This window comes from Geosmithia morbida (assembly GCF_012550715.1).
Source record: "Geosmithia morbida isolate 1262 chromosome Unknown scaffold_2, whole genome shotgun sequence".
NCBI lineage: Eukaryota > Fungi > Ascomycota > Sordariomycetes > Hypocreales > Bionectriaceae > Geosmithia > Geosmithia morbida.
In genome coordinates this window covers 808,351-834,934 of record NW_023336189.1, presented here as the reverse complement: position 1 = coordinate 834,934, position 26,584 = coordinate 808,351, and the positions used below count along the sequence as shown (strand labels likewise).

Genomic DNA, 26,584 nt, shown 5'->3' with positions numbered 1-26,584 from the left:
GTACTGGTAGGCCTCTTCATCGCCATGGCCAGCATCTACAGGTACAAATATCATATTACATTACAAGTTGACCTGAAGAACCCGTTCACCGTCCCTCAACTATCCAACAGGTCGTCCTCCCCCCCCCTGGTCCTGTGAGCGGTCTAGGCAGTGCCGACCAAGGGATCGAGCAAAATGTACGGAGTACGAGCACTTTATTTTTGTAGACGCACATCACCGACTTCTGAATTCAGCCCCCTTTCCCCCCCTTTTCCTCTTGTGGCTGGGCTGGCCAGCATGATCAACTAAAAGCAAAACACATGAGACGTAGCTCAGCTTGTCTCTTTTCTCTTCCCCTCTCTCACTCTTTAGGATTCTGCTTTGGTAGAAGATTTCAAACTACGGAGAAGTACAGATGTGTAAGGTGTTGCATATGTGTGCGCTGTTTTGAGAGAAGAATATCAGACATAAAAAAAAAGCATACATGCGGATGCCATGTACTATTACAGCAGAAAACCACCAAAGCATTCCACCGTCTACAGACTATGGCCCGCCATCATGTCTTGGAAGAACTGCACTCATAATTGCGGCAGAGCAGATGCGGATGCGACTGGAATCCGTACGCGCTCTACTATACCCTCAAACTCGAAACCCGTTGTCCCGACCCCAAGATTCCTTTCCATCAATCATCGCCACCACCTCCTCCAAGATGCACATTTCCAATAGACCCATTGGCATTTGCATCTAATCAGCCCAGCGCATGGCCTCATCTGACCAAAGCTAGTGGGTAATACCGACCGTAGCGCCTCAGCATCGTCTATTGTATTCCTGCCCATGCCTACTAGTGTTAACTGTTGCTGTTTCAATAATACTACCAAGGCTCGTTTGTTGGATCTCGTGCCAACCCAATCTTGATACGGGAACGACTACTAATACTGCTAGTACGTATTATACTAGCTATATTTATTACTCCGCATACTGCATCCATCCATCTTGTATATCCAGCTTCCCCTCTCTCTCTCTCTTTATCTTCCCCTCCTCTTGCCGCCCCACCTCGACATTGCCATGAGTACAGCGCAACATGTACGTTTCCAGCTTCGCCTCGATCTTTCCAATCTTTGAACGATGCCATAACTAGTCCTTCAACAGAAGAAATCAATCTATATAATGATAATAAAATCTCCTCCAAACAAATTTTCAGCTCTGTCGTCACACGATCTACCAACCCCAACCCCAAACCCTCCCCCCCCCAAAACACCCCGAACCTCCCAAACCCCCACCTCCCAACTGATAAAACATGTTTGCGAAAGACAGGCTATTACCGGAAACAACAGTTACTACCAATACCACCGCTACTACCACGGCTGCTATCACGTACTTTTCACCGCCCATTCCGATCCGGCTTGTCGCTCTTTCTGCATGAACCCTCCTCTCCTGGCCAGCTCTGTACCGTTTTCCCCGGGGATCCGATGATGCCCTTCACTCCATTCTCCATCTTCCTTAAAGAAGGCCTCCACCCTTCGATCGATCCCGTCTTTTTTTGCGCTAGATAATCACTGGTCGATCCCGCTCTCTCCATCGGCCCTCCTACGGCTCTACCGGTGGACCCGCCTGTTGCCGCATATCTATCTCTGCCTCTATCATACCTCCCCCTCTCTGTCTTTCTCCGAAAATTTTCCGTCCCGAATTCCCTTCCTCTCTCTCTTCTTATTTTGCTCTCCTCTTGAATATCTAGTACCATACACCCTCACACTCTTCTCCCTCCAACTCTGCAGCACCATCCATAGGGTTCTTTCTCTCTCTTCCCCTCTGCTCCCCCGTATGTATTCCGACCTTGTCAAGCTCGCGCACACACATGACGTTTCATCGTGGCCAAGTGGCATCCTTGCACACGCATATACACGACGCACCAGAGATTTATGTGAAGCCTAGGTCGCCGAGCACGCAATGCGTCGCAGAATTTTGCTGCCTCTGCTTTCACTAGCATACTGGCTTCGCCCATGTATTACGTGTCGCGTACTGTGCTCTGTAGATAGAGCACACACACAGCCCGCATGTATGTACTCGCCACCTGAAGCACTGCCGCTCTCCCGGGGAACATACACACTTTTCTCTCCCTCCATCAACGCTGCCTAGGATCGTTTGGTCGTCGGTTGCTGTGTCACATAGCAAGCAAGGCGCAATAGATGCTCAGCATGGGGTGGCGTATCGGGGCGATGCTCACTAGTCTCGTGATAATATTGCGGGGGCTTTTCTCCCATGGCAAGGAAGCATGATATCATCTGTCGTATAGATGTGCTAAACCGCAGATCAGCTACATGACAATGGCACGATTGTTGAAGAGATGGGGAGGCGAAGAGCCTTTTCCCAAAGGCTAGATTGAAATACTACTAGTCGGTGCATCTATCTTGTTTCTTCTCCAGGACTTCCAAGAACAAATGCCCCGGCGAAGACTCCATGTGTGATATATCTTCTGTACTCGTGTGCGCAGATATAGTCGAGAATACCTACTGTAATGGCCGGTGAGCGGCATATTCAACCCGGACCTATTATTCCTGAAGACCATGTCAGTAGACAGGACCTCGTGATGATTCGAGGGTGTCGTCGTGTAAAATATCAGTAGCGATATGGCGCTAGCTAAAGCAGTTCAACTTCCCGTGTTACTGGCCGTATCGCGATCGAGGTCCCCCCCCCCCCCCCCCTCCCCCCAAGATAGAGAGGAAGAGCGAGCCTTCTTTTTGGTTGACTCCCTAACTCTTTCACGATCAAGACAATGCCACTCGGAAAACCCCAGGGTGCCGGATGGAACTCAGAATTCGTGTTTCTGTCCTTGGCAGAGAGTATCGAGCTCTCAACCTAGACTGTCTTGGCGAGTGATCAGCAGTCATCCTTCTCGTCCTCGGACCCGGAAGATGGTGTGCCGTGGAGGTTGGCATCTGAGAGCGAGTACAGGAGCTACCAGGGAGTAGAAACCATGGCGAGATATATAACCCAAGTATGGGATTTCCATTAGAAGGAGATAGACAGAGCAGTAGACTCAATCGCTGCCCCTGCTGTTGCCGAGCATGAGCTGGGGCCGTGACATTCTTGCCAACCACTCTTCTCTCATACGTTTTGTTTGGATAAATTGTGTAACGCAAGGTGAAGATTCCAGTCCTACATCTCTGTCTTGAGGCGTGAGATGTCAATGAGATGTATTTCTTTGGATTTCAGCCAAATTCCACCATAACTCCCATGCCATCGATGGCAGGAGTGAGGCAGGCTTCTCGCCTCCAAATGTTATTTCCCCGTCTTGCTCCCACAACCTGCTTATTCTTTCCTTGCCTAGGAACAGACGAGACTGTGAATGGAGCGATACGGCAGTCCCTTGTTCTACGCGCCCTGTCCAAGATCATTCGTTATATCGACTATCCTCGCACCTTGAGCTGCTGAAGCTGTGCATAATACTAACGATTGACATCGAGCCTTACGGCCCCCTCATGGCATGATCAAACAAGAAAAGTAGGATACATAGACAGAAAGACTATACGAATATATCCCAGTCATCGCCATCGTCTACATAAGCATTTATGGAATTCGTGATACCAACGTGGCATTGTTCAGATCAGCTAAATCACCAGTCCAGTGACTGTGAAAGCTAAATACCCTATACTGCATCTCACCAGGGAGATTTCTGGCTCGGGATGTTGGCTCTTCGTACCTTGCCTCGTTCTTCTTTCGGATTTTCTTTCTTTCTTCTACTTCATTGATGTAATCGTACATGTCAAAAGACGATCGAGGCATTATACGAGGTGGGTCACACAATTCTGGACGCATAGTTCCTGAATGCAATATTACGTTGATGACTAGACGTTTTTTTATTTGCCACCTGTATGAGATCGTATGCGTAATGTCGACGGGTATGTTAGTATGTATGTACATACAATAACCTAGATACTGCTCAAACTCGTGCCGCCAAGCTTAGTACCGTGAACGCCTCTCTCTCGATAGAGACTAGGGACGTATAGACTTAGCTGATGATCATAATTGATTGCCGTATGGTCACCGGAAGGATCGTCTGCAAGCTCTTCAACACGCGGCGGCGGGGAAATCGGATGGCCGTTTCCGCGTCATGTGCTGACGTGAGGCATTTGGGGCTTCTGAAACTCGGATGTTCTTCACTCGTGGACAGAGAGAGGCGAGGTTGGTTGGTTCCTTTTTGTTTGTTTTCAGTTAATCTTATTTCCGTATCAACGGTTTTCTTTCTTTCCTTTTTTTTTTTTGATTTTTTTTTGACTTATTGCTTTAAGGATACCCGGCATGTTGTCATATAGAGGGATGTACACGATTTTCTTGTTGGGGGAGAGAACTCTCTCCGTTGAGGGGGAAGCTCCGCGTCCGGCTCTCGTCGGAACTACGATACGATGTATTACTATGTATTATGTGCGAGGATACTCGATACGAAGCAAGCTAAGGGCATCTCTCAACATATCCAGGGATCTCCAAACTAGAAACAGGAAATGGTTGAGACTATTAATATGCTCTCTCACTCTTTCAGTTATGTTGCCCATCTGCAGTGTGCTCGAGTAACGTCATTCTCCTCGGGGAGGAAGGGGGGGAAGGATTTGAGGTTGGTCCCATACCGTTACAGAAGATGCGTGGACTGTATATGGTGATACATCCTTGGAAATATTGATCCTCTCCCTCTCTTGACGATCAACGGTAAGTGTTTGCGGGTATACGAGTATAGAAGCAAGGGCAGTATCATGGTAGTACATGGCATGTGGAGGTGTAATAGTAGGTATCGATGCTGAATGTTAATGGTAAAGGTGGTGGAAAGTATCGTTTCCTCGAAGCGTATCACATATTTCCACACACCAAGCACGGTGATTTTTATTTAATTTTCTTCTACCCTCCCTTCCTCTTGCCGGGTTTCTCTTGGTAAACAAGGAACATGTCAATGGGTGGCTTGCGAGGCGAGTCGGCGACTTGGATCCTCCCCCCCCCCCCTCCCAATCATCCCATTCGATGTAAAAGCACGTTGATTGTGGTGTTTCCTTTTTGTGTCGGAAGGGGCGGGGAAGCCGATACCGCAACGACCGACAGGACCAAAATCTGCGGTATGTGAGTGTGTTTTCAGGCGACAAATGCGGGTTAAGTCGTGTTTCTTCTTCGCTTTCTCACTTAGAGAATCTCTACCAACGTTGTCGTGCATGACATTTTTCTTCTTGTTCGAAATTATACTCCGGTACATGTCGTCCCCTCCCTTCGACCTCTTTGAAGGGGAGAAAGAAGAGAGGAACCCATCTTTCAATATTTTTATAGTCTCTGGTGCTCGACTCGATTGGTTGGCGACTCCGTGATGCGGGCGCAACAGAGAGAAAATCGAGATTGCTTTTCGAGATTGGCTGCCAACATACATGATGTAGCAGGCATATGCATGCAGGCAGGCAGCTCGCTTTCCTCCTTCTTTTCTTTCAGTATACTTGTCTCCTTCACGAACATGTGGCACGAGACGCTAAGGAGCAAAACAAGGTACATGCATGTCACAAGCACAAGTAGTATTTTACTGTCATAGCAACATGCTCGAGAAAGGTGTGCGACCTTCGGAACAGCGGCCCTAATACGGTAGGCATGTCGGAACATGCTCGTAGGGAAGCTGTACTTTCAGCGAGAAGGTCGTTTACGAGTATACGGCCCCTTCTATTCTGATTCTATCAATACTAGCAATCCGATAGGGAAAGAGACAGTGTTCGTACCCTCTTTCTTCTTTGTCGAGGGGTTCATGGACATGGTTCTTCCCCTCATCGGTACCCCTGCATGCCATAGTGTACGTATACTCTCGAATGTACCTTTTTCGGAGGAGTTCGCCGGATCAAGAGGGAAGCAGCAGCAGACTAGGGGACTGTTCCATGGTTCACGTCATCATGTACGACGCATGTAGGTGTGCGGCATGCTGGGGCTTGGACAAGGGCGGAAAAAAAGTCAGCGACCAGGGTCAGTCGACATACGTCGACGCAAGAAGAAGAAGAAGAGAATTTTTTTTTTTTTTTTTTTTTTACAAAAAAAGGACAAGGGGTTGAGGAAGATGGGAGAACGGGGAAAGAAAGAGAAGGCAATGGAGAGACAGGACGGAGCAAACCTTCAAAGACGTTTCTCTTCTGCCGTATCTTGTCTCCAAGACTGTGATGTCTTTCGATATGAGGGCATTGCTTGGATGGTGGTTCGGAGTACAGCTCTGCTGCTCTATAGGCATGCGCGCGACACACAGCACACACACACACCGAGGAAATAAAGGTATAAGCGGAAATACGGGCACACGTGCTCGCAGCTTCTTCTGTTCTTCTCAGTTTATTGCTATGGTTGTATATACGAGTACGAGTGGTGGGTTGGGGGCTCTTTGAAGTCGTAGACATGGGGGGGGGACTCAACAGGGTCAAATATCCGTTACAGGCGTACATATATATATGCATGCAACACACGCAGAGGAGCTAGGTCAGGAAGGCCTTGGTAAAGGGCCCTGTCGGGGAAATTTGCAACGACGTTTCGTCAACCCAAAATGGGCAGGGGTTATGGTCATTTGGGGGTCTGGGGGGGGGGGGGGGGGGGGGGGGGGGGGGGGGGGGGGGGGAAGCCCGGAAGAGAGAGGGAACTCAGAGGAGGGATGAGGTGAGTGGCTTTATTATTTATTAGTGGGTACAGCCTACAGGATGATTCGTTCCCATGTGCAACTGAAGCTGCTGAAAGGATCGAGAGAGAAAGTGGAGGAGGAGGCTGGGTTGCTGGCGTGACGAATCCACATCTTTGGTCTGTGAGGTATTAGTTGCAGGTATTTCTTATTCTGTACATGTAAGGGCCGGACGATCGAACCAAGAAAGAGACGCTGAGATGAGTCGGGTCAATTGAAGAGATCCTGATGCTGCTGTTGCCGTTGGCGGTGATGCACTATAGCCAAGGGGGAGCTGGATGCAGCAGTGTAGATGCCCATAACCCGGTGCCTACAAGGTGATACGTGGAAGAGCGGTACGGTGGCTCTACAGGTAATATATATATATATGTATGTAGGTTTGGCGTTGGCGGTGCAGGGGTAGACGGATGGGTTGGACGTGATGGTTGAAGAATAATATATTCCAGGCAAAAGGCACAGATAATACGAGTACGGTCAAGAGTCAATTCGAATAAATTAAAAACGGGACTACCGGAAAGGATGCTTGTCCATCCTGACAAACAAGGAAACCGGTCAACAAGGAGGATATGTACAGATATGTATGGGCATGTACTAGGCTACTAGCAGCCTGTAAGGGTGATGCTCTATACCCGTAGCAAGTAGTAGTACCGGGTAATAGGCTATAGCACACTACAGATTACATGTAGAAGTATTAGCGCCACTATTAATGGACTTGTGGTCTGTAGATGGCTGACGGGAGTATCGACGGAGTGCGCCGTTGCTTGATACGCTGGCACGGAGTACGGATACGGCGAGCTCACCTTGCGGATCCTTGACAGCAAGCAGTGACATCGGAAACCCACACACACGCGCAGGGCGAAGATGGAGCAAGCAAGGCAAGGGCCGCAAGGTACCCAGCTATCCTAGCAAAGTGCGCTCGAATTACGTACATGTAATATTATCGACCAGCTGCCAGTGGTAAGTAATCTGCAGTACGGAGTACTGGTCGAACCACTACTGATACTACGTATTTCTATTCCGATCTTGACATGCGGGACAATGCCAAATCTGCGCGAGTACGAGATGCCGTATTACGACGGCCTACCCACCACTGACTACTACCACCTCTACAGAGCAGGCACTCTAAAGCAGTACCGCGACCCTACGGGAGTTACGTAGGAGTGGCAAAATGGCAGACAGGAGGACCCTTGGAACCGTGTAGGCCAAGTCAAGCTGTCAGAGCTGTGCGGCGTAAGGGAATGACGTGCGTCATCATTCAACGTCATCATTCAGAGGTGCTACGCAACTGATAGGACCGGTACTGATGATGGTGGTAGCTGAGCGATACAGGTAGCTCTACAGGTAGCTCTACAGGTAGCTCTACAGGTAGGTCGCAGTGATGTCGACAGCAGCAGTACGAGCGAGCAGCGAGCAGCGAGCAGGGAACACGAAACAAGACAGAAACAAGACAGAAGGAAGGTAGGAGGGTGCTCGCTCCTTCCCTTCTTACATGCACTCTGCAAGAACGGGTGCAAGTACGACGTAGTATAAAATTAAAATAAAAAAGAAGAAGAAGAAGAAGAAGAAGAAGAAGAAAACATTCCACATGACTGCGACACAAAAGATAGGGAATACCAAAGGAGAAGAAAAGTCGGCATACGATGCAACATACGACGACTACAGCGCAGGGTTCAACGAAATACACATACGACGGGTGCAGGTTCATCTCATCATGGCCTTGCATGGGGCAGGGCAGGTCATTCCAGTCCAGTCCAAGTCCGGTCCAGTCAGGTCGGTCCAGCCAGTTCCCCCCCTCTCGAGGACCCTCCTCTTCAGATTGGTCCCCGCTACTAATCTCCCCCGCGCCAATTTGTCCGGATACGTGGAATGCCTATCATCATCGAGCACATCTCTGCCTCTCCCTCCCTCCCGTATGCGCGCTCTCTGTCATGGGTGGTTAGGAGGGAAGAAGGAAGAGAACGACAGAGCACACAGATTAAAGGGATCTGCACTGCACCAGCTACGTAGTTGGTCCGGCAGCCGTTTCGCCCCTCCTCACCAATCCTTCCCCTTCGCCCCCTCCCCCCCCCCCCCCCCCCCCCCCCCCCCCCCCCCCCCCCCCCCTCCTCTCTCTCCACCCCTTCTTGCCGGACATATTGGCCGAGATCTGGGAGTGGAGGAGAGGAGGGGCGGCCAGCCACAGCTGACGAGTACGAACGGTCGAGTTAGGGGAGTAGTACAGCTACTTGTTACGAAGGAAAATAGCAATAGTCGGTACGAATATTGTTTTCCTCCCCTCTTTTTTCGTGTCTGGCGGCAAAAAAAAAAAGAACCAGTGATATACTTGGGAGCAGTAATTTATTCGAAATTTCCATTCTATCTGCTTCAGGAATTTTAGCCTTCGGATGTAGACCCACCCTCTCTCACTTGCAGGCTCTACGATGTATTCCAAACAAAAGACTATGCAATGTGCAGTAGACATGTATACACACACACACACACACACACACAGAGAGAGAGAGAGAGAGAGAGAAGTGTGTGTGAGAGAGACTTGCGAAGTGGCATACTGCTGTACTCGAACATGCATGCGAGCGTGCATGCAGTGTGGGAAGCTAGACCCGGTAATATCAGGTGCGTGCTGCCCTCTGCGAGTTCCTGCATGCAATAGCGGTTTGGCCGTACGAATCATGGTTAGACAATCGAGCCCTTTGAGCCTATGAGCCCATGAGCCCATGCTGAGCCCATGCTGAGCCCCCATGTGTGGATTTGTGTGTGTGTTCTTTGTTGTCTCCTCACAGTACATGTGTGCGCACACACGCACACACACACACACACACGCACACACACACACACAATACGCACATAGGCGCACATGCTTGTTCGCACACATACACACACACGCACACACACACACGCAGTTTATAAATGAACACACACACACACTTATTAATGAATACACACACACACACACACAAAGAAGATTAAACACCTCCGCCCCTCCCCGCTGCCCGCCTCCGCCCAGTGCCGCCGAGGCCGACAGCCAACGCCAATGCCAAGCAAGTCGACTTGGCCCTCTTAATCCGATGCGTTATAGCACATGGCCGCACGAGAGGCGAGGTTGCTCACCAGTCCAACCACCCAGCCAGGTCACGCAGCCGCAGCAGCAGGTTGAGATGTATGAGTCCGACAAGCCAATACTGACTACTCGTACGCCCAGGTTGGTAGCGGATGGATTGGACACTAGAGGCACACTAGTTGGCGCTTTCCATGCATGAGCGGCTCACGCAATCTGAGCTCGTGTGCTCATGGGAGAGCTATGGAAATACGCCGTACGTACGAGAGCGAGCCTGGCACGGAGTAGAGAGAGACGAGAGAGACGAGAGAGACGAGAGAGTGTGTGTGTGTGTGTGAGGGAGGGAGTGAGAGGGAACGCTAGGAGTACATACAAAGTATAAGCTTGCGATTGGCGCCGCAGTCCCCACGTTTTTTACGCGCCAACAACACACTGTGCTTTTCTGCACCAAGGTAGCATTATTGCGCCTGGATTTCTTTTCTTTTCTTTTCTCTTCTTTTTTCCCCCTTTTTTCTCTTTCTTGAAAATGTGGTCACTATGTGACTAGTCTCATAGGCTGATGGCCTCTTCTTCTTTCTTTTTCTTTCTGTCGCTGCCGCCTCCGGGAATTATTTACGGGCCATGAGATGGAACAGAGAACTTGAGGGGATCATAGCCTACAGGACGGACCACATCGGAACGATGCGGCGGCGAATGCGGGCGGCGAATAAATGAGTAAAAAAAAAATTGGTATTTCAATATATATAAATATATATAAAATATATATATTACTATAGAAGCTCTGGATTATCTCAGAGTCACATCTGCCGCTGGACCACAAGCTGGACTGGCCGACCAATGATCGACACGGAGAGCACCTGATTTTCTATTATTTATTCTGACTCTGGGGTCTCTGTTCTCGCTGTTGTCGCCTATCTGGGCACGGTACCTCGGTAGGTATAGAAGAATAAATAAATAGATAAATAAATAAAAAGCGCCACTGTCGGACCCTTGCGGCTAGATGATGGTCATGAGAGAGAGAGAGAGATGGAGAGAGAGAGTTAGTTTACGAGTCCGCCTGGCTTGGCAAGATTACTTTTATTTTTATTTATCTTTTCTTCCACCTCTCGTCAAAAGAGTTGTAGGAGGAGATGTAGATCCGCAACGGCGGCTTGCTAGTGTTGACGGGAGGTGGAAGTAGTCGTACTCGTGCTCATGGTGTTTCGCTAGGTTCTAAGTACATATATATATATATATATATATATTCGTACCTGTATCAGCAGCAGCAGACGTAGTATTAGTAGTAGGGATTGGACTATTTGGACATGTATTCTTCGCCTTCCTACTAGTGTACGGGTACTAGCAATCAGCAGTTCGTCGATACACCATCAGCAGCACATATATATACTAGTCGCACATGTGTCATAATACTCGTAATGATACTGCAACACAACATTACGAGGCACAGAGGTTGATGGTCAGGTTCGGAGGGATGGAGCGCCAAAGTCGAGCTATGGGTCGTCAGCAAAGATCTTCCTCCTCCTTCGTCTTTTCCGCTCCAGATCTCTCTCCCGTAGCGGCAGGAAAGCTCACTGATCTGCTCGTTCCGACCGAGCCATGGTGATCGAGCTACCTCGCGAACTAAGTCCTAGTAGGTAAAGACACCATCAGGATATATAGTACTAGGCATGTTGGTCTTCTTTAGTGTAATCCACTCGTGATTACGGGAAGCTTGTCAGCTATCCTCTCTCCTCTCCGGAATTCACACGCTCTCTCTCTCTTTCTCTCTTCTCCCTCCCTCCCCCTCCCTCTCCCTCACTCCCTCTCTCTCTCTATCTATCCATCTCCCCTGTTTCAGACTCTACTCTTCTCAATACATCATCTTCTCAGAATTTATGCTTCCTACCATCTGTGCTTCCCACCGTCGATGTCGTATGTGTGTGTGTATGTTTGTGTGATGTTTTATAATAATGCGTTTTATGTGCACGTAATTCCGAGACGACTCGCAACGGGTGTGTCTTACCTCTGATCCATCCAAAAGTCTCTCGGGATTCAGCAGAAGATTTGCCCCAATTTTACGATAATGATAGATAATAAAAGCTTGTAAGATGTAAACAAGAGAAGAAAAAAAGACCGAGAAAAGAATACAGGTAGAAGAGAGAGAGAGAAGAGAGAGAGATCACCAACATGCGTCTGGTATTACGAATGATCCGACAACCAACAGTCCAACAGGGGTGTTGTAGAGGGGCGGATGGGTCCTGGGACAGAGTGACAAGGTAAGGAATTGAAATGCTTACATGTAATACTTGTATAATGAATATTACAGGTAGCCGGTCTATGAAGGTGTTTATAAGGCTCCGTATTGAAGAAACAGAGACACTCTGTCTTCACTCCCATGCGTTCCAATCCTCAATGCTTGGGAACAGTCTACCCGTCCCTTCTCTACTCCGTGACAGCTACCACTGACACATTTTCCGTACACACCAAACATCATCTTCTCTCCAATACACACAGAGTGGTTCCAAGCCAATTCCTCTCTCTCTCTCTCTCTCTCTCTCTCTTGTATCCTTCTCCACCTTGAATCGTGGTATCCACCTACGTACATGACTACTTCTCGTACGGGTACAGCTAGCCCAAGTACGTATACTACGAGAGAGCGCGAGAGAGAAAAGAGTTACATCTTTATATTAACATCTCTCCATATAATCATCTTGTACCTCTTCTCTCTCTCTATCCCTCTCTCTCTCTCTCTCAAATAATAGCGGCCTTTCCTCGCCGGTCTCTCTCTCCCCTCCTCCTACTCCTCCACTCTCCACTCTATCCCACCCCTGTCGTCGACAAGTCGTTCTTAACGCGCGCGAGAGACGTTCTCGTTAGTAGGTTTTATTCTTCTTTCTGTTTATATGCGTTCTAATTTGACAATGGTCCTTCCCTCCCCCCCTCATCCCCCCTCCCCCCTCCCCGTCCACACACACAAACGTACATACACGAAAGGTACTCCGTTAGAGAAAAGACGATTTTGCCTCAGCCCCGTCGGAGGGTCCACGATCCATGTCCACATACCACTTCCCCCCTCGTCGTCCCTCCCCCGCTCATGCAGGCAAGGTCCGTTTGGACTTGAGAGGCACACCATGCATCATGCATGGCGCATGCTGCTTCTCTTGTCTTTTTTCTTTTTTTCTTTTCTTGTCTTCTTATCTATTTTATCTCTTTTTCTTTTCTTTATGTAGCTGCTATTTATTTCATTTTTATAATTTTATTCTTTTTTTCCTAGCTAGCTCGGCACTCTCTTTTCGTCGTCCCTTTTATTTCTTTCGTACATCCGTTGATATTGGCCTTTGCTTTCTCTCTCTCTTCTCTCTTGTTTATATATATACATATCCTTTCTATACAATTGGGGGTACCGATCCTCTTTTCCTTTTTCTTCTTCTTATTAACGCCTCTCCTCATCCTCCTCCTCCTCTCCCCCTCCCAATAAAGACAATAATGTTTATTTCCTCTTAGACATTCCTCTCTCTCTTTTTCCTTCTCCTTCTTTTCCCCTTTCTTTCACTGTATATTACGATATCTGTGTCAAACAAAAAAAAGCAAACTTGGGGGTATTATCTGGCTATCAATCTTCTTCTTCTTCTTCTTCTTGGACTTTCGGCCTCTGTTCTTCGTCTCACTTCCGTTTCACGTCCGTTCTCGAATTGGCCTTGTCAAGAGCCAACCACCACGCTTCTTCCCCACCTTGCGTTCACGAAGATCAGTGATTCACAGTCACCTCAGGTCAAAATTCACCTCAGACTAGGAAAAAGGGCAAACACGGGAAACGACCCAGAAGAAGAATACTCAGAACCGATCAAGACGGGATCTCAGTTACTGTCCAATTTCTTATGTTTTCCTGGGGGGAAGGACAATTCACCCGTTCTTGTTTCTCTCGCTCATACAAGAGCTCACGCGACTTCCTCGGATTCCTTCCTTCTACCATCATCATCCCACACACACCCCCACCACAAAATACCAGCCGAGAAGAATCAGCACTTCGGCTCGCATTACAACGCACACATACACACAGACGCAGTCCGTCATGGACCGAGATGTGGTCAGTGCCATCTCAGGCAAGATTGCTAGCTTCGCCAGCCTTCTTTTCCTTCCTTCCGTCGACTTCTGGTACTCGACTACCTTCTGGATCTACCTGTTCTGGGGGCTATGGTAAGATGGAGAAGATGCACATCACCCACCCACCAGCATACACACACACACACACACACACATGCACACATCCCTACAGTTCATACCTCTCGATACCCGTATCTGTGTGTATGTGTTCGTGTTCGAAAGGGGATAGAGAGGACCTGCCTCGACTGACAAGCAACACCACACAGGATCCATCGCTACCTACGCCTCCTTGTCCACACCGTGAGCCATTGGACGTACAAGTCCAAGCCCATCCCTGCCAAGCCCAGCTTCACGAGCAAGGACGTGACGGTCGTGATACCCACCATTCACAATGCCTTTGAGGAGCTCAGGCCGTCCCTCGAGAGCATCCTTGCCTGCGAGCCGGCCGGGCTGATCCTCATCACCACCGACGACAAGCGCCAAGGTCTCGAGAAGCTGGCCATGTCTCTCCGCGGATCATCGCCGTCGTCTTCCTCCAATCCGGCCTCGGGCAGCGGCCTCGTCCGCGTCATGAGCACCCCGATCGCCAACAAGAGGCTGCAGGTGTGCGAGGCCCTCCCGCAGGTGACTACGTCCATCACCATCATGGCCGACGACGACGTCACCTGGCCGACGACGCTGATGCCTTGGATCCTGGCGCCCTTCGAGGACCCGGACGTGGGCGGCGTGGGCACGAACCAGAGGGTCCGCCGGGAGCTGGACGTGCCCCTGTCCACCCGCGTCTGGAACTGGCTGGGCGCGGCCTACATCGAGCGCCGCAACTTTGAGATCTCGGCCACCCACAACATGGACGGCGGCACGTCGTGCATGTCCGGCCGCACGGGCGCCTACCGCTCCGAGATCCTGTCGAGCCACGACTTCCTCCACGGGTTTAGGAACGAGAAGTGGAGGAACTGGATTCTCAACGCAGACGACGACAACTTCGTCACCCGCTGGCTCGTCAGCCACCAATGGAAGACGTGGATCCAGTACCACGACGAGTGCGAGATCGAGACGACGCTGGAGAACAGCTCCAAGTTCCTCTTCCAGTGCTCCCGGTGGGCCCGGAGCAACTGGAGGAGCAACTGGACTAGTCTAATCAGGGAGCGTTATGTTTGGAGGTTAGTTGGTCCTTTGTTCTTTTTGGGTCCTCCTTCTCCCCCCCCCCCCCCCCCCCCCCCTGTCTTGTCTCTTTTACCATACCCCTGTCTTTTTTCCCCTCTGTGTTAATCCCAGGCTCGGTTCTTTTTTATCCCTCTGCTTGTTTTAAACTTGACCACACCCCGGCACCGTCGTATTACGAGCACGCGACGTGAGATATGGCCAAAAAAAAAATACATTGGTACTTGGGAAGGTGGTGTGTGCGTGTGTACTGACATGAACAATTTCAAAAAACAGACAACAACCTTGGTGCACCTACTCGCTTCACATTGCGACCTTCACCTCCCTCGCCTTCCTGTTCGATCCTCTCCTCCTATTCAGCTGCTGGTACGCAACGGCCGACTGGAGCTCGTCTGCGAACCGCGTCTACGCCGTCTGGGCTCAGTTCATCTTCATGTTTGCCTTTACCAAGGTGGTCAAGCTTGTGGGTCTGTTTCGACGAAACCCAGCGGACATGATTTTCCTGCCGGTATCCATAATTTTTGGATACTTCCATGGGTTCATCAAACTGTATGCCCTATTCACTCTTAACATGGTGAGTTTCTTCTCTCTCTCTCTCTCTGTCTCTCCCTCTCCCCGTATCCTTGTCATGGGCTGTCTGTTTCACATATCCCTGTCATGTTCCATCTTGTACAATTGTATATACACCATATCATTGCAACAACGTCATCAACGACAGCGACAGCAACAGCAACAGCAACGATATACTAACCTCCAAACAGACCTCATGGGGTAGCAGAGCAGATGGAGACGCCAACGACGAACAGAGACTGGCGCCGGCCCCACAGCCATCAGTCGTGCTGAAGACTCCGCCTGGAAACAGCTCACTCATTCGCTACAACATCCGTCAGAAGGGACGACAGGTGTTGCGCGGGGCGGGCGGCACCATGGAAGGACACTACCAGCAGGAGGAGAAGAAGGACTATTACGCCGCCTACGATTCGAGTACATCGTATAACCCGATTCGACTTCCAGTACGGAGTACTACCTAGTGCTACCTGTACTGTCTAACATTACCCGAGTGCAGATACCGAGTAATATCAACTCGAAGGCGTCCACTCTGTACCATCTCTCTCACACCACACACTGAGTACGACGCATATACATGGTACTCTCCATATACTCGCGCACACAATCCACGAGTACATAACGCGCATACACACACACTCACACACTCAGCACACTCACACACTCACACGACACGAAGGAAAAATGTACCTCGGAGCACACACACACACACACACACACACACACACACACACGATAGCTCCACAAACATTTGGCCATGATGCATGACCCTTATGACACGTTACGCAACCCTTTCTTCCTCCTTCTTTTCCTGTCTCTTTTCTCTCTTATTATGTCTCCCGACCCTCTCACACCCGCGACCCCTCGGGATTGTAATACTGTGCTTTCTAAGTGGATAGGTGTCTTTTTTTTACTTCCTCACTCTGTTCGCCCTTGTTCTTCTACTTCTCACTTTTTTTTTCCTCCTCACTTCGTTCGCCTTCGTTCTTGCTCCTACATATTTGTCGAAAAACAACAAGTGAAAAAAAAAAAAACACAGAGAAGACGCGGCGGGTATTCCGGATGGACGGGATGGTCAAAATACAAAACCGGTGGTTTTTTTCTTTTTTTTTCCTGCAACAAATCAAATAAAGGGTCTCTTCTTAAGTGTGCTAATCAATCGGGTCAATGGGGAGGGGAAAATTGTTTTCTCTATAGGAGAGATCACACAAAAGTTTCTTTTTTTTTCTTCTCTAGTTTATAATGCGATGTAGAATGCAAGCCATGGACAAAAGTTATTTTTTCCTTCTTCTTTGTTTGTTTGATTGAGAGAGAGGGTGGGAGAGAGAGAGGAGGGAGGGTGGGAAAGAGTGAGAGATAATGGAATAGAATGGTAGACGATACAATGACAATACTTTTGATGCAAGCAAAGAGGTGCAACAAGTAAAGACCAAATATTTAATTTTATATAATTGTATTTTATTTTATTTTATTTTAAAAAAAGAAGGAAAAGAGGAGAAAAGAAAAGAAGAGAAGAGAAGATAATACAATACAGAAGAGATAGATAGGAAAAAAGCGGGGGGGAAGAAGAGAAGGAGAAAAGAAAAAGCAAAGTGCACATTACGGTGGCGGCGTAAATGGATTCCGGCCATGCACGTTCCATGCAAGACCTGTTGTCTCTACTGCGTCGTCGGTAATACTAGAGAGCGAGAGCAAGCGAGTGCATAGGAGGGGAAGGGCGAGGAGAGAGATGAACGCCGTGAGCGGTACGATTCTTGTTCTGAGCTGAGCCGATAGCGAGATGATAAAATACTGCTGATCTGTAGGATAGCAGCAAATATCCGATACGGAGGGCGTGATGTTATATGGAGTACGGGAGACACTTGTGGTCAAAAGAAGCCGGAACTCGTTGGCGCTAAAAACGGATGAACCTCTCTCTCTCCACACGCGTGTCCCACTAGCACAGCAAACTACGACGTTTTTCCCGAGTAGAGCGAGGCGCGGGTATAACAAGTTTTTGTTTTGTTTTCTTGAGTGAATACGAGCGTGCTGGATAGGACGATCAATTGCATCACGGGTTTTCCTCCTCTTCTTTCTTCTTTTTTTTTTTTGGTGATATCCCCCCCCCCTCTTTTGATTCAGCTGGTGTTGGATCAATTGCAGAGATGAATAATGAGAAGAGAGTCGGTGCCCTTTATTCTGAAAGATGGGAGTAATGATATCTTCCGTCCTCGTCTCTACCTGTCAATCCGACCTTGTCTGTGTCGTAGAGAACTTGAAGACTGTTCCGACGCTTGTACCGGTCATAGCCGTGCATGTAACATGTTCGATGTACCGCTCCATGTACTGATCAGATACTACTCGTATGTAACGTATCTAGTTGATCCATCTTAGCAGAGGGTGGCTGGGATTTCCGGCCTCCCTAGCCGCCCCCGTTTCTGTCAAGCTGACGACACGAGTGCATTGGTCTCATCCCCTAGCCTCTCAGTGCTGGTCGGCCGAGCTAAGAGGCTAGAGCCTTGTAATGCTACTAATGATATACTAGTAATACTAATACGAATACTGCCAATGATGATGATGATGGGCTGATAGGAATACTAGTTTCCTCAATGGGTTGATCCGAAAGAGAGAGAGGAGAGAGGGAATACGCCTATGAGGAGAGGGGGGGGGGGGGGTATATTTTCTCTTCAGACTGAGCTGGAGCGGATATTCAGAAAATGAGATAGACTACGGATTAGCTTGATGAGTCAAGACATGCTCAGATACGACGGGTACACCCATTACTACTGCTACAGGTGTTTTCTAGTCTTGGGACTATGGGGATCTGGGGGATCTGTTGCGACGGACGTGGTAACGGAAATGTCACCTCATCATCACTCATCAGACCACGGACGGTCATGGAGAGTTGATGTTGTACTAGCACCATCACTATCAGTATTACTGGACAGTATCAGCATCACTGCTTACTGCCTCTGCTACCATTCTCTACCATCAATACCTCATACCTCTACCGCTCGACTCTACCGCTGATACCATCCACTATCTACTGCCTGATGCTCGATGCCTCCCTCCTCTACCACTTACCCAGTGCTCGGAGAACAAGGATAAGGGGAAGGTGCAGTCAACATGGCCGCAACGGGTAGTCACAGAGTCTCGAGATGACAGCATTCAAGACTGGAGTCTTTCTCCTCCTTCTTCTCTCGTCTTCTATCCAAGGTAGGGTCATTCGCAATGCGTCTGCCACGGGTATCAATACTGCCCTCGTAATCTGAGCGGGAAAATATCCAATCATCATCTCAGTTGTACCACACGAGTCGTTGGATTCAATTTCAACCGGTATCGACTATTTTTTTTAACCTACTCCTCCCCCCCCCCTTTCTTCCCCCTTTCGAGGAACCAACAAGCCAACAGACAAGAGAAGAAAAAAGAGAAGAAGATTGAGAAGGAAAAAAAAAAAAGGCCAGAGCTGGTCTCCGACCCCCCTCCAAGAAATCACCGGTAACTTGTTCCCGTTTCTATCCAATACCTTCTGGTACAGATGCCATTACGAGCTACCTACTATTACTACTGACGCTCCGTACTCCGTAGTGCACATTACAGGCACTGCGAGTACACAACACACACACACATACACACACACGCACGCACGCACGCACGCACGCATCCACGCCTTTGCCCCGCAATGTCGAGCCCCACGTCGACTCCCATCACCTCGACACTTTCCTGCCTCTCTGTCTCTCACGTCTCTACGTCTCTACACGTCTAACGATGTGGTGCTGTCACCTCAGATATGCTTCTGAGGATGCAGTGATTGACTGAGCGCGCCGGTTTACCAATGGCACGGTGGCCGCAACAGAGAAAATCAAAAGTGACAATGAGGTGACGCTTGGACTTCTCTCCGCCTCCGCACACTCGTACTCGTACTCCTCCCACTCATGAGATTTCGGACCTGACGGGGGTGAGGGGGAGGGGGGAGGGGAAAGGGAGAGAGGGAGAGGGGGGGTTGGCTGTTGGTTGTTTGGGGGTTTGTCCCCCCCCACTACGGAATGCTATTCCGATCATACATTCCGAAGAAAACATGGCATGTTTGGCCTGTTCATGTGCGAGTACGGATAGTATTACGGTATCGAATATGTATATGTATATGCATCTCCCTTTTGGACTGATGAATTACTTCTTGTCCTCCCCTGCAACAAGGGAGCCGCAACCGTTTTGATCCGTCCAAGGTTCCTCGTACATGCACATGTACGGGTGTAGCAGCAGTAGCAGTAGTAGCAGTGGTAGTAGCGGTAGTAGTGGTAGTAGCGGTAGTAGTGGTAGTAGCGGTAGTAGTAATAGTGGTTATTTGTTATTATACACCTGCAAGCTGTATCTAGGATTCCATTCATACCCGCCCCCCCGATTTTACGAGTAACTACTACTATTGTACTAGAAGGTAGGGATAAAATGAAATAAATGAATAGATACTCGTAACGAGCGTCTCAGGGTCTTGACCCCTCCCATTGCAGATGAGGAGCTAGAGAACTAGGACGAGAGGGGGAACATGCATCGTGCTTACCCGACCCTGACTTGATTATGACTATTATTTTATTTATTCTTATTATTTCTATTATTTCCTTACCTTTTTTTTTCCTTAGTTCTCTCTCTTTTTTTTTTTTTTTTTTAAAAAAAAAAAACCCCCCCCCCCCCCCCAGTCTCAATTAATACTATAATTCTTCTACTCAACTCGTACATACACGTCATGTACGAGTATGCACTTTTTTGCTGCAACAGCTCACAAGACATCAACAGTGCGTGTAGGGGGAGTACTGTCACCGGACAGCCTTCTATTTTCATTACTAATAATACTTCAACGTATTCCATCCTACGTCATGTGAATACTCCTCTTACTAAACCATACTCGTATCTCATACTCATCATACTCTCACTCTCATACCCATGCTAGCAAACCACCCCGTGGCATGATACTTGCAACGTCACAGCACCTACAGCACCATCCCGAGATACAAAACATTCGCCCACACAGCTTCGGAGAGAAGATCAAGATCACGCGTCACGGCAAGCTGGATCGTCTCTCCCAACGCAAGCGGGTGCGGAAGCGGCATCGCAACCGTGGCTCGGAAATTCCAGGTACAGCGAAGTGTCATTGTCAAGATCGGTAGCGCTCCTAGATGTATGAGAGTAGGCAAGTCTAGAAGTTACCACAAGTCAGTTTACCCTCTTTCTCTCTCCCTCCCTCCCTCCCTCCCTCCCTCTCCCTCTCTCTCTCTATATATATATATATATACGTATACATCATCTCTTCTCACCTCTTCTTCTTACAAGGAAAGGAAGAGCGTCGAGATGCAAATCAAGTACGCGTACGCGTGATAGCCAACATACCGATAAGCACGTCGTAGTCTGACCCGACCTGCGAGTACTACAATGCGCCATCGGGACCTGGCCCGGGCACCGATCCGGGAACAGACAGCACAGCTCCAGGCATGAGGTAACGGCCAACACGAGCGATCATATCCATGGACCGCGCCCTGAACAGGTCCCCCGTAGCCAGACTCCTCGTATTTAACATCTGCATACAAGACTCGTAGGGTGGCCTGCCCAGCCGCGACACCATCGCCTCGGTCTCGATGTTTCCGAACCGATCCGACGCTCTGGGCCACCATATCTCGGTGCCGCAGCCCAGCACAGAGGGGTTGGGGGGGCGGTGCAGCTGCAGCGGTACCAGCCGGTGCGCTTCCCGGGGCGTGATGCACTCCGGCCATGTTACCGGCAGACGGACGCGCTCTGCCGGTGCCGTCTCTGGTGCTTCTTCTTCCTCCGAAGACTGAGAGAGTGCTGTCGCTGGCGGCTGTGGGGATTCTGGGAGCCATAGTGGCCCCGGGGCAGACGTCGGCGGTGAGAGGCACCTCGGCTCCGCCGCCTCGGGAGAGTCTTGGTGGTCTTGAGGACCCGCGAGCCCTTCTTCCTCTGCTGCATCTCCCCAACCTGGGGGCAGTCTAGGTTCCGCCTCGCTCTCTGCCGCATCCGAAGCTTCTCCCTCGGAGACCTCGAGGTTCGTAGGCTCTGCCGTCTTTGGTGGGGTCGGTCTCTCCTTGTTACCGTTGCCGCCATTGTCGTCGTCATCGTCCTTGCTGGAAGGACGAGGGGCTGGAGTTACGCGAACGTTTATACGTCTGAATGAGCTGCTTTTTTTTTCATGCGCCGGTACGTGCAGCAGTACCAGTAGTATCTCGGCGGTTGCTGGCGACGTTCAACCGCATGTTCCCCCGACCGCTTGGACGAGATGTCGGACTGTCACCATGATGGCTCCTTCCTCTGAGGCTGTTCCGAGCTGTATTGTCAGAGACGTGGAACTGAACATGACATGTCCCGGGATGGGAGGGGAGGAGGGGGGGGGGGGGGGGGGGGGGGGGGGGGGGGACTATGGGCGGCACTTTCCACTGTGGCCGTAAGCCGTCGCGGTTTCGACCCTCCAGCAGCAGGCAGTAAACGTCGAGGGATGGGATACATGCCAGGTCCAGGAGAAAGGATGACACCAACTGCCGACCAAGCCCCCCCCCCCCCCTAAGACCCGCCTTCACCATGGCACTAAAGACCGAGTAAGCAGCATGAGAATACTCAGTGCTGGCAGGACCGAAAGCCACGACGACCGAAAATGCCCGAGGGTCAGAGCATGTGTCGATATGCTTGCTGCAGGGGACCTGACAGGACGACATGTCATATATCCGGCACATGTCCACCCTACAGAGGGCAATCTAGGAGACCCAGCAGACGGGCTGCTGGGAGGGCCGCAGCTACAGATGATACTAGAATAGTACTAACACCGGAGTGACATGGAAGACTAGAGTATTACGGGCGGAGTTGCTGCGACGCACCATGCCGGCTTGACAGGCACGCGTATGTTCCGTACCTACATGCTGTAGCATCGTCGCATGCACGAGTACGAGGGCATCAGTCTCCACGGATGGAATTTTGTATTCTTTTATTCTCTGTTAGGGGAAAAAGGGCCGCACGGGTGGATTTGGATCATCAGCGACGCAGGAGTACATGATATTACAGGCCTCGAGTACTGGTACTCGTATAGTTCGTATGTGAAATATGATGAGAGGAGATAGGTATCGTTGAAGAGGGTTCAAATTCTCGGGAACTTGATGCATATACTACGAGTTATTAGTACGGAGTAATAACACTGTACAGATTACATAGCAGATTACATAGCAGTAGTACGAATACCGCTACTATTATTAACGAATATTATTCTTACTACCGTGTTGGCTTGCCCCACACAAGCTCCCAGTCAAGGGTCCGTCCAATTCTGGTCGGCAAATGCGCCGTCACGACATGTTGTCTCTTCCCACACACACACACACAACAACATCTTGTACACGACATCTCGATTCCTCGTGTCTTTGCCCCTCCCTCCCCCCCCTCCCCCCCCCTGCTGTGTCGTTGCACACGCCGTTATAATGCCGATTAGGTAAAGAGAAAAAAAATAATAAGATTAAAAAAATTAGATAAAGTAAAGAGAAGGAGGACATACGAACAAGACAAACAAACAAATGTCAGCTGCCAGCATCAAGCAGCAGAAGGAGGACTTTGTGTCCAACCTGTCGGGAGGCGCGGTCAGCGAGATCAATGCCGTCACAGCAGTTGCGCCGGTAAGCCCCTCTGTCACCCCTACGCCGAGCTCAGACGGATAGAGGGAGAGTATGCAGCTGACGGCGGTATGTGCAGGTAGCCGCACTGGTATGGTCCATCCTTCAATCCCGACAATCCTTCTTCCAGCCCTACGGTCCCCTCGCCCTGGTGATCGACTACCTCCTCAACGTCGTGGCCATCCTCCTCTCCACGACGCTGTACTCGAGCAGGCCGACGCTCCTGTCGATACTGCTCGTCTCCCCCGCCGTGCTCACATACCTCGTTCCCCGAAAGGCGGACCCGTCGCGGCGGCGCACGCGCGTACCGCCCGCCGATGTCGCCGCAGGGGTCGGCGGAGGCCGAGGCCGGGCCAGGCTGGACCCGCTGCCCATGAAGCCCTTCCTGACGACGTACCGGGCCAGCATGCTGGTCGTCACGACGGTGGCCATCCTCGCCGTCGACTTCCACCTGTTCCCGCGACGCTTCGCCAAGGTCGAGACCTGGGGCACCTCGCTCATGGATCTCGGCGTGGGCGCATTCGTCTTCTCGGGGGGCGTGGTGGCGGCGCGGCCGGTGCTCAAGGAGAGGGCCGCTGCTGCCGCCGCCGCTGCCGATGCGATGAAGGAGACCGGGACCGGGTCCGGGTCCAGGTCCGGGTCCAGGTCCTCGCCGTCGGCCCTGCGCCGCATAGTCGGGTCCATGCGCAGCTCCCTGCCTCTCCTGGTGCTGGGTGTGATCCGCCTCCTCAGCGTCAAGGGCCTCGACTACGCGGAGCACGTGACCGAGTACGGTGTGCACTGGAACTTCTTCTTCACCATGGGCATGCTGCCGCCGTTCGTGGCGGCGTCGCAGGCCGCCCTGGCCTACGTGCCGTCGTACGCGGCCCTGGCCCTCTTCGTCTCGGGCGCGTACCAGGTCCTGCTGGAGACGACGGCGCTCAAGGCCTGGATCCTCACCGCGCCGCGCGTCGACCTCATCTCCATGAACAGGGAGGGCATATTCAGCTTCTTCGGCTACCTGGCCATCTTCCTCGCCGGTCAGGACCTGGGCATGTTCGTGCTGCCCAGGCGCCTGGGCCGTCGCGGCGGCGGGAGCGGTGCCGCCGCCCCGACGGCGGGCTCGGAGCGCAACGCCCTGCTCCTCAGCCTGGCCGTCTGGGCCGCCGTCTGGTCGGGGCTGTACTGGCTGTCGACGAGCTACCGCTTCGGCCTGGGCCTGGACGTGTCCCGCCGCCTGGCCAACCTGCCCTACGTGCTGTGGGTGGCGGCCTTCAACTCGGCCATGGTGCTGGCGTACTGCCTCGTCGACACCGTCTTCTTCCCGGCCTTTTACAACGCCGTCGACGCCGCGGCCGAGAGGACGGCGTACGACGCCGCCACGAGCCGCGTCATGAGGGCCTACAACCGGAACGGCCTGTTCATCTTCCTCGTCTCCAACCTCCTCACCGGCCTGGTCAACATGTCGGTCAACACGCTCGAGGCGGGACCGGTGCTTACCATGGGTATACTCGTGGCGTACACGTCTGTTAACACGGCCATGGCCCTGATCTTGGATGCTTATGATGTATCCATCAAGTTGTAACTTTTCTCTTCTCCCTTGCTAGCGCTTTTCTTCTTTCTATCTCCCCCCCCCTCCCTCTGAAGATTCATCTACCGCCTGTTTTTTTCTTCTTCTTTTTTTCTCTCATGTGAGAGTGCCGTCGTACAAGGATGAACAAAGGTTAGGGGCAAACGGATATCTGCCAAGACGGGAGATGTATTTCTCTGGTTCCTTTTTCTTCTCATTTCTTTTTCTTATCATCCTGGTCCAGAAGGGAGGGCGGGCAAAAGCAATACAGAGAATAAATTAGGAGGGCGGGGGGGGGGGGGGAAGGAGGTAGATTGGACTAGATGTACCGCCTTCTACTTGGCCAACATGGACCAACACGGCTGGGCATTGGCGTTGGTGGTGGAGGAAAAAGATTCAAATCTCGCATACCCGCATATTCAAGGGGAGGTGTTTTTCTTCTAATGAAGTAATAGAAGATGTTTCTTTCTTCTTTTTTTGCTTTCTTTTCTTCCTTTTTCTTTCCATTCTAGAGTCCCTTGTTTCTGCTCGTATTCTCCTGACACAGAATTACGTAGGAACCATGAGTAAGTAGACTTCGTAAAGGGATGAGCTGGATCAAGGGCTTCATTCTCCCTTACGCATAATAATGCAGACGGCCATACGGGAGAGTACTGTATAGCTCAACGGTGAGCCTACGCTTGTGCTCGTCAAGTCGAATTGAGAGGGACCAGCCTTTACCAGACACGGTTATGTGTGTTGTGCGCAGATGCTAAGGAGAGGTGATGGAGACGTGTTGGACAGGTGACGTCTGTTTGTATCTGTCTGCCCATGGTCATACAATAGTGTATTATTATGTCAAGGAAAGAGACATGATTATGACGGTGGCTGTAGACGCAGTGTCACAAAACCCTCCGACTCTTGTCACTCTTTACTGAACTGCACTCGTACTGCTGCTGTCTTGGGACTAGTTGGATGTCTCGGCTACGTGGTACAGGGAAGGGTCAGTAGGCATTATGGAAGATACGTTGGCAGTGTCGAATCAGAGGAGAGAGGGAGAGTGATGTTTGGAGGAACGGGGCATGCGTGCTTCCTGCTGGCGACGACACACGATGACCCGTAGACGTGAATGCATCGGTCTCCCACTGGTACGTCCTGGGTCGATGAGCGTGTGTGTCGGGGCTCGATTGAAAGGGAAGGAAGTCCATCTATATGAGGTCATCTACAGATGTGGAGTGTGGCAGCAGGCCTCTGGCTGCTTAGTCATATACAATATGGGGGTGCCACACACATGTCTTGTCGTAAACGATGTTGGATTGACGTTGGGTGTATGCAAGGTACGCGGCTGCGAGTGGGAGTGGGAGTGGAGTATTAGAGTATTCGTACGTGCTCCGTACATGTAATACACGGAATTCTCGAATGGCAAGGAGCCATATGCCGTCGGTAATCGAGCGGATGCTTATGATGGCCAAGGCATCATGATAAGATGGGGCGGCGGAATCAATGAGTACAGGCCGGGCGGAGAGGGAACATGCACGCAATGCGTCTTTTGACAAACATGCCCGAAAGAAAAGAGAGAAGACAAAAAAGTCGGAGTCGCAGAACATCTATTCTCCGATCTGTCTCGGTGATGGGCATATTGGAGGTTCATGGTTGGATGGGCGGTGAAGGTGGTAGGTAGACTGTAGGTAGCTGGTGATGGTCGGACTCAGCAGTATTACTGCTGTACGGGTAGTAATATGGAGGAGTATTGTTATCATCCATGATGTTGGAGGGTTTGATGGTGGTGGAGAGTGAATGCCAAAATCCGGGGATCGATAAACGGGTCTGTTCTGGTTTGTCCGACACGGTTGATGGGAGTCGAGAACTTTCTGAACACAGAGTCGTGAGCACGATTGACTATCCGTACATGT

At 50.6% G+C, this 26,584-nt stretch overlaps 4 protein-coding genes across 4 annotated transcripts; 3 read left to right on the top strand and 1 right to left on the bottom strand.

The window, feature by feature from the left end:
• Positions 1 to 8,357: 8,357 nt before the first annotated feature.
• On the top strand, positions 8,358 to 9,900 carry GMORB2_3902 (uncharacterized protein; the record flags this gene model as incomplete). The annotated part of the gene is made up of 2 exons (XM_035465878.1): positions 8,358 to 8,416; positions 9,843 to 9,900. The coding sequence occupies 2 exons, from the start codon at positions 8,358 to 8,360 to the stop codon at positions 9,898 to 9,900; spliced, it is 117 nt and encodes a 38-aa protein (XP_035323715.1).
• A 3,849-nt stretch (positions 9,901 to 13,749) lies between these two features.
• On the top strand, positions 13,750 to 15,973 carry GMORB2_3901 (Glycosyl transferase family 2; the record flags this gene model as incomplete). The annotated part of the gene is made up of 4 exons (XM_035465877.1): positions 13,750 to 13,874; positions 14,048 to 14,941; positions 15,219 to 15,516; positions 15,704 to 15,973. 4 exons carry the CDS (start codon positions 13,750 to 13,752, stop codon positions 15,971 to 15,973), a joined length of 1,587 nt encoding a protein of 528 aa, XP_035323714.1.
• Positions 15,974 to 20,534: 4,561 nt separating this feature from the next.
• GMORB2_3900 (uncharacterized protein) lies at positions 20,535 to 21,358 on the bottom strand (the record flags this gene model as incomplete). Its single annotated transcript, XM_035465876.1, has 2 exons — positions 20,535 to 20,679; positions 20,871 to 21,358. 2 exons carry the CDS (start codon positions 21,356 to 21,358, stop codon positions 20,535 to 20,537), a joined length of 633 nt encoding a protein of 210 aa, XP_035323713.1.
• A 1,689-nt stretch (positions 21,359 to 23,047) lies between these two features.
• On the top strand, positions 23,048 to 24,707 carry GMORB2_3899 (glucosaminylphosphatidylinositol acyltransferase; the record flags this gene model as incomplete). Its single annotated transcript, XM_035465875.1, has 2 exons — positions 23,048 to 23,146; positions 23,223 to 24,707. 2 exons carry the CDS (start codon positions 23,048 to 23,050, stop codon positions 24,705 to 24,707), a joined length of 1,584 nt encoding a protein of 527 aa, XP_035323712.1.
• Positions 24,708 to 26,584: the final 1,877 nt, after the last annotated feature.